At 45.7% G+C, this 7,941-nt stretch overlaps 1 protein-coding gene across 1 annotated transcript in view; it reads left to right on the top strand.

The window, feature by feature from the left end:
* The first annotated feature begins 246 nt into the window (after positions 1 to 246).
* Positions 247 to 7,941, top strand: part of LOC119387834 (solute carrier family 22 member 7-like) — a 30,223-nt gene continuing 22,528 nt past the window's right edge. Inside the window, exons 1-4 of the mRNA XM_037655364.2 lie at positions 247 to 364; positions 4,712 to 5,068; positions 6,550 to 6,653; positions 7,735 to 7,889. Coding sequence (XP_037511292.1) covers positions 4,733 to 5,068; positions 6,550 to 6,653; positions 7,735 to 7,889 — 595 coding nt within the window. The 5' untranslated portion in view covers positions 247 to 364; positions 4,712 to 4,732. The remainder of the gene's footprint in view (positions 365 to 4,711; positions 5,069 to 6,549; positions 6,654 to 7,734; positions 7,890 to 7,941) is intronic.

Raw genomic sequence — 7,941 nt, 5'->3', positions numbered from 1 at the left:
TGGTTGCTAGGGGGACTGCAGGGTTCTGAGGCAACACCTCTGTGAAACAGGATATACTCTGATCATACTCAAGCACAAGCCGTGTAGCAGTGGCTAGAGCATCGCGCTATCGTCGGGGACGATCGCTTAGCGTGGCGCGTATCTTTATAACGGGCTGTCTACAGCTTTGCGAGGTTATAAGACTGCCCCAGCCGCATGCGCTGCGCTATGCTCAAGACCTTGCCTGAACCAGGCCGCAGCGATTCGAGGCAAATTCACGGGACGTGGGCCCACTAATTCAAATTGACAGGAAGTCATTCATCGTCACCCCAGAGGCACATTTTTTGCGGGATTTAAGTGAGATTGCTACCCAGTCAGCGTGCTGGTAAGTCGCTTCGCAGGTAATCCTCAATGTTCAGTATTACTTTGCGTTGGTATTAACTGAAGTTAAACGTCTTCCAACTAATATTTAGCGAAAAAAAAAATGAAAGAGAATAATCTTCAAGAAACCTCCAAAGAAGCTCTGTGAAAGAAGAACGTAAAAAAAAAAGGCGACTAAAATCTTGAACGCTTATCGCGTAAAAAAAAGTGAGAAATGCGCCGTGTTACAACAGCGTTGTAGGCAATGTGGGCTTTGTGTAGAGGACGAATAAAAGGAGCGCCACTCTGTGATTCCGTCTACGTTGCAAATTAGTGCGATATGGAATCATTCGTGAGTCTCACGCTTAAGATATTGTACTCAGCCTGGACAATCAGATACCTAGTCATTATTTAAAGCGAAGTGAGGGAAGCGAAAATAAATCGTCAACGTTTGTTGTCAGGCAACGTCATTCAGCAACTAAACCGCCTCGATGGTTAAGCGTTCACGGTGCTGGGCTGCTGACCCGAAAGACGCGAGTTCGATGCCGACTGCGGCGGTCGCATTTCGATGGGGGGAAATGCTAGAGGCTCGTGTATTTACCTAGCAGGTGTCCGTTAAAGAACCGCAGGTGGTCGAAATTTCCCGGTCCCCCCCAACCGCATAGACTGAGTCGCTTTATGACGTTTGGTCGTTTGCTTATTCAGCAAATTTCTAGTAAATAATCCAAGTGACGCAGGTGCCCACCTTTGTTGTCAGTATCGTCCGCCATGCAGGGCACTGCCCAACAGCACCTGTATATTCATGCAGTGAGCGCCGAATTACAAAATGATTTCTCTTCGAACAATGAAGTTAGAGAAAAGGAATGTTCTGTAAGTAAAGCATGGATGGAAGAGTCGCGTAGGGCAGTGCCCTCTTCAACGGCCGAGACAGCAAAATTTATTGAGAGCCACGGGGAGCAATGTTGGAAGGCATAGACCCAGCGGGAAAAGGTTAGCTCACGTGATTGGCGGCCGGTGCGGAATAATCGGGATACACGGGGCTGCTGTTATTGAGCACGCCCCAGAAATTCCTTTTCCAAAGCAGGGGTGGCCGGCAGAAACCGACCCTTCTTATAGGCCGCGTATTGAAATCTGCTGTTGGTTTCAGAGAAAACTGATAAAAACCACAGCTGCGGACAAAGCCAGTGTACCCCCCCCCACGCCCCCAAAAAATAAAATAAAATAAAAGAAGACGGGTAAGTGTGCTCAGCGGTGGTAGGGAGTGATTCTGCCGTAAAGTAACGCCAAAATTATATCTAACAGGCGGCCTTTAAGATGGATGTCTTTCTGCCGGACACCAGCTGCTTCAGAAAATGGAATGCGCGTGGCACTCACGCAATCGGCGCGCGCGGGAACAACAACGCGGCGTGTCGCGATTTTGCCGCGTAGGCTAGGGCGCCTCGATGGTAGCGTTCCTTCGTTTCTTCGTGGAACGCTCGCATTGAGGCGCTCTAGCTTAGGGCACCATTCACTTGTTCTAATCCTTTTCCGCTGGGACTGTAGTACTTTCAGTATGGTGCAGCATCACTTCAGGTGTCTCTATAAAAGTGTCATTGGTCTTTCAAAGAGCAAGAAATTGCCTCGGAAGCATCTGGCTTTCGCCAAAGCTGAAAGTCACTTGACCAACGTCCTTAACCTGGTTTCACTTAGTTATTCCATCTCTGGCAAAACAAAAAAGGAGCAAGTGCAATGTTTTTAGTCTGTATTGTATCGCGGTTCACGTTCGCGTCAGTGTCTCGAAAACGGTCTTGCACAATGCAGTGTAATTGATTGCAACGAAAGAGCAATGCCCTTACATATCCGGTATTGCACATTCGTGACCTCGTCTGCAGGAAAATAGATTAAGCTGTTTGGTCATCTGGCAGCTGAAAGCAACATTGAAGTGCGCTGGGTAAGGAATACGGCCATCGTCACAGCTGTGTCAGGTGCCGTAAGTGCAACAGCCGTTTTCCCGGACTCTGCTTGACATGTGCGCTGCGAAGCCAGCGTGACCGCCAGAACGAAAAAAAAAATGGCTCAAGTACATTGGGGGCGAGGAACTGGTTGCGTGGCTTTCACGGCTCTGTCAAAATTTCACAGACATGTCGTTCAATCTTAGTTGGTTCTGTTTCCTCGTTGTCGACTGTTATCTGTATTTGTGTAAATGGGCCATGGCCTCATTTTTTAGCGCTTGCAGCCTTTACTGTTTTTAGTGGTCCTTATAGTTCTCAATGACCGCGAGTTATGGGTAATGACAGCTAAGGGAACCGCAGATTGTAACCACTTCGCTCCATGGTAACACATAGCCACGCGAAGCTTGACTGCTTAAAAAATGGCACCGTGAAAATTGTAAGCGACGTTTTTATGTATATGAGGTTCTCTACTTGTGCAGATGCACCTGGTTCCATTTTTCTCGACAACTGGGCATTTAATCCGAAATATGTACCAAGGCGGGAGCAGTGAACCAACATATCGCATAACATTAGGTCATATATGAGGGTCCGGCTTCAACTAAATCTTGAAGCTCAGAAAATTGATTTTGTTGTTATGACCATCTGGTTCTTGATATTTTTAAAGACGATAGTCTTTCTTGGGGAACTTAAACGCAGAAATTTTGGTCTGTCTTTCTGTTTGTCGGCACGTCCCTCGATTCAGCCACTCGGCCAAAGTTGAACCACTTGCACAAGGGCCAGCCATCATGAAAGGCTCACTAGGTTCATACTTGTGTACATGGTTGATCAAAAAGCAAACATTACGCATATCTGAGGCGCAACATCACTAGGTAAGTATTAGGTGGTGTGTTCCTTTAATAGAAAATACATAGATGCGTAATTTTAGAGACCCTAGTTTCTTAAGCTGCGCTGAAAATGTGACTGCGCCGAAACTTGGCTTCCTCCGTGCCCTCTGCGCGAGCTCATTGTTGTGTTTCGGTTTCAGTTCAGTATTGCACTGTACGAGTGCCATGGGGCATAGAGTTTCCTAAAATTAACTAGAGGGGACTCTAGCGCTGCGATCGTTCAGCTACCATGGGAATGATGGGTAGTACACAAATTTGCCTAGTCTTCGTGCTTGCGGCTTCAAACGTACTTGTGGCTTTGTTTATCGCCGTGTTTTGGCGTTCGTTTCGGGTAAAAGAATAGACCGTTGTGAACTTCGCGACCAGGTTTGATTTGGTTAGCCTAAAGAAGTTAAAGTGGTGAAGTGGAACAGCTGACTTTTGCTGAATTTAGTTTTGCGACAAAGCGGATGCAGCCGACGCGGAGCCAAACGGAGCCGAAAGAACGAAGTTTAGACAAATTTGTGTACTACCCATCATTCCCATGCTGGCTGAAGCGCCGTGCGTTGCAGCTCCCATAGACACTAGCGCCAGAGTTCTCTCTAGTGTATTTATAGGAAACTCTATGCCATGGGGCACCGCTCTGGCATTCCTGCTTTACCCAGGCGACGTGAATATAAAAGAGTGTGTGGAGAGTACTCGTTGAGTGCGGACGTTTCTTCTGCTTCGGCGCTTCGCACCAAACCGCGTGTTCGGGCTGGCTGGCGTCCCCGCCGGTCGCGTTGGTCACCGCCGGTCTTGCCTGCTGCTGCGCCGGGACTACCAGCCCGCAACACAGCATTCACGTTTCCCGACGTATTGCCAGATGGCGTTCATATCTCACGCAGCGCCTCTTCTATCGTCTTTAGACGACATTTGCAGCGAAGCATGCAGATACGCGGCCAAATTTTTTCGATAAGGAGCTTTCATTTAGAGGTAGCAGTGAAGGGTCGTTTTCGCGCACTTTCAGTGTCCTCTGTCTTGTAAACCTGCTGACGCACAAGGGTGACATTTGTGACAGCTTGCAATGCGACTAGCAACTACGTCTACTGTGTAATGCGGACACCTAGCATTCACTTTACGTGTACACTGCTTACCACGCATACGTTCTCGACAAAGTTTACAACTGAAGCTACTGTGTTTTCAGCGGCTATCGAGAGCACAGCAGTGATTTTATTTAAAGACCTCGGCGTTCGTCATACAAGAAGAGTTGTTTGTTTCATCGCAGAAAAAAAAACATCACGTGAATGTAATTAAGATTCTTATTAATCAGGTATTGATATTACCATTTATACGTTGAAGTTAAGCTGTTAACGTTAGTTAGTATCTGTTCATGTTGATGAATATCGGCTCAGTGCCATGTCCTGTGGTCTTCTTTGTCTTGTGTTGCTGTCCTCTGCGCAGACTTAAAAGCTAATCTCTCGCACGATTAGCCTTTTCAAAATAAAATATTGCATGCATATTTTTCTGCTCTTAGCAAATGTCGCTAATGGTCGCGAACTTTTCCAAGGCGCTAAGGCGCATCCCAATTACACGCAGGTATCATAGAATTCTTAGGTCATGGAGTTCGAGCGAGTGTTGAAGGAAGTTGGCGGCTTCGGTCTTTTCAACAAGACCATCATGCTCGGGGCTCTCGTGCTAGCCACGTGGAACACGGCTCTGTGCTATTTCTTTCACGTGTTCTTGCTCATCGCACCACCAAGCCAGTGGTGCTTCGTCAACGGCACGTCGCTTGAAGACTTCCCGGATGCCAGCGTGTTGCCACGGCGACGCTGTCAGATGGTGAGCTTATCCAGTGACGGCGTGAATGCCAGCGTCGCCGACGGCAGTGCTGCGACTTGTACCACAGGATGGAAGTTCGATCCTACTGAGTTCTTCACATCGGTCACAATGGAGGTATGCACGACTTGTTAGGTTGGTCTATACCTCATCTCATTCTTACAAAGCAGAAGTTCAGCAGGAGATGCAGGCTTGAAGATATGAGAAATTCTTGAACATGGGGTGTCGCTGAAGCCAAGTGGTATTGTCTTGTCTTATTCAAAGGCAAGATCACTTGTCGGAACGTTGGCTTCAGCGACATTCCGTGTTCAAGAATTTCTCATTTCATCCTTGTTGCATAGTGCGCATTAATAAAAGTTCTCTAGCATCTGCTGGTGCCCTTCTGCTCGTGAGTTATTAACGCGGTAACGAGGTCGTTTTTTTTAACATAATGTAATCGAAAAATACTGCTATCGTTAGGTTCAACTTTGCTTTTTTTTCAATCTTAACTTTTATAATTATAGTGACGCGGCGTTGTTCACTTCAGGAGAGTGACAAGACTCGAACAGAACAAACCAGGCAAAAAAGGAAAAAAAAAATAAAACTCAGGAACTTCTTTTCTACAACGACGAAAACCACGATAGAAGGAGGTTGCGGTCTAACGAACTTGCATACCTCCTCATCAAGGACATCTTGCGTCGTCCGTTTTTTAACGTCAGAATAACCATCATAACCACCCATCTTCTGGGAGGAGCTGGAAAATTGCTGTGATGAGAACATTAAGAGAAATATTCCTGGACATCTTTACTTGTTGGATTAATGTAGACAAACTGCTCGATAAACTAATCAGTTCAGTCGATTCATTCACCGGAATTGGCATTTACTTCTTACGCAAAAGTTGAGTGCTTGGTGTGATTTCTGTATCCGTTTATTTGCTGATGATGAATTTCAGGAAAACACTGCTTTTTTTTTTCAACACCCCATGGTGTTCAGTGTGAAGAACTGAAAAGTGACTCATGAATGAGTGCCGCAGGGTAACTGCCAGATTGCTCGGAAAGTTCCAACACACACACGCCCACTCACACGTAGCTCGACACGCTCTCATCGGTATGAGGCTTCGTATACTCAAGCCACTAATATCTGTGGCCGCAATCCTGGAAAAGAACAAGCAATTTGCGCCAAGCAGAATGTAGGGTGTACGGTCGCGATTCTCTTCATGATATCTTCCATCTACTTGCCATTTCGCTCTAGAGACCATGGGTACTACAATTATCGCTTCAGATGCCTGAACACCAGCCAAAAATATGTGCATAAAACACACAAGTCAATGTTTTACGAGTGCGGATATTTTCATCCAAGAATCCTCGGCAGCCGAGTCAAACAATGCTCTGCGACCAAGTTTGATAGATTTGAGTCCGTGTATCTTAAGAGGGCCGAAAGATACTGCAATAAGCTCTCTTACACATATTCGTCTTGCAAAAACGTCCCGTTTTCTCACAGACTTGAAGTGGCACAAGCGCGTAACTTACGAAACATTTTCCCGACTTCCCAGAAGCCACGAAAATTTTCGCGTGAAAGCAACCATCGTATTTCTTTTTTCCTTGCCCTTTTCTTTTCAGAATCAGTGGGTATGCGGCGAAAGCTGGAAATTGTATGCTGTCCACACCGCCTATTGGTCAGGGTCGATGACCGGTTACTTCGTGTCAGGATTTCTCGCCGACAAGTAAGGTTAACACCCTGTGTATACATATGAGTAACAATAAAACTGCGCAATGAAAGGCAAGTTTGAAGGGCTACTACTAATCATGTTCTGTTCCTTCAAGAACTGCAATAAACCTACTGGCCTATATTTGGCGCGCTGTCATGTTTGCTCACTTTTCTTTCTCTTTTTTTTAAATTTTCTAGTCTAATTGTAGAGGTCGTACTGAAATTGGGCAATGTCTTTTGCTATTGCTTACCTGTTTTTTGCTTGCATCGTTGCGAGTAGAATAGAATACGATTGCTTTTAGGGTATACAAACCTAGTGGTTGAAGGTAAGCTGAGTATAGGAGTCCATAGAAAAGGAAACGCCTGATTCCATTCAGAAGAGGCAACCTTCACGGAATCTCTAGTGTATCTTCAGTATTTACTACAAGAAGATAAGGTAATTTAGATATAATTTATAGACTATGTACTTTACGTCGTCTTTGAATCGCGGAAAGCCTTACCAGAAAAAGGGAGAGAGACAGAAGAAAAAAGTAGGAAGTGTAATCAAAATAAACTATCACGAAAAGTACCATGCTTCTGAACCGGTGCACACCGCTTCATAGAGCGACACAACAATAGAATTTGTTTGCCTTATTATTACTTTATTTGTCCCCAAAACTTATCACTCTTATTGCTTTCATGTTGCAGAGATGGTGCATTGTGCTCCATAAAGTTCAGCTGCTTACACGCCGCTTACCTTTAGCGAATTACATAAACAAGCGAAATAAAGTGTTGTTAGCACTCTGCTTTCTCCCTGCTCAGTGTATTGGACGTCGTGGCACGCTACTTGAGCTCACTGGGGTGAAATATAAAAAAATTTAAATGATAAAGATAAAGATCAAACTTGCTTGGTGGGATGCTGATCATGAGCTATACGTCTAAAACGGCTCCACTGCCAATCTTGGCATTGCCTCTGATTGTTACCTCTTACGATTCGGCCTAATTCGCTACACTTGAATATTTCCTCTTTCCGGCATACCATGTCGGTAGACTCTCGTTTTGTTTGCTGATGGCCAAATTGTGCAAATGGGCTCACGGGTCTCACTTGTTAACCGCAGGATCGGCCGCAAGAAGACAGCCCTGGTACTCATAGTGGTGGGATCGACCTGCAATCTGCTCGGCGCCTTCTTCTCCCAGTTCACTAGTTACACGATACTCAAGTACTTCACCGCTGCAGGTTCTTACACGGTCACGACCACAGTGTTTGTGCTAGGTGAGTTGCTGAAACGTCTTAGTGACGTAGGACAGAAGTAGCGCATCATGAG

The sequence above is a fragment of the Rhipicephalus sanguineus genome, chromosome 3 (genome assembly GCF_013339695.2).
Source record: "Rhipicephalus sanguineus isolate Rsan-2018 chromosome 3, BIME_Rsan_1.4, whole genome shotgun sequence".
In the NCBI taxonomy this organism is placed as follows: Eukaryota; Metazoa; Arthropoda; class Arachnida; order Ixodida; family Ixodidae; genus Rhipicephalus; species Rhipicephalus sanguineus.
Note: the sequence above shows the minus strand (reverse complement) of the source record. Positions and strands in the feature narration are given on the sequence as shown.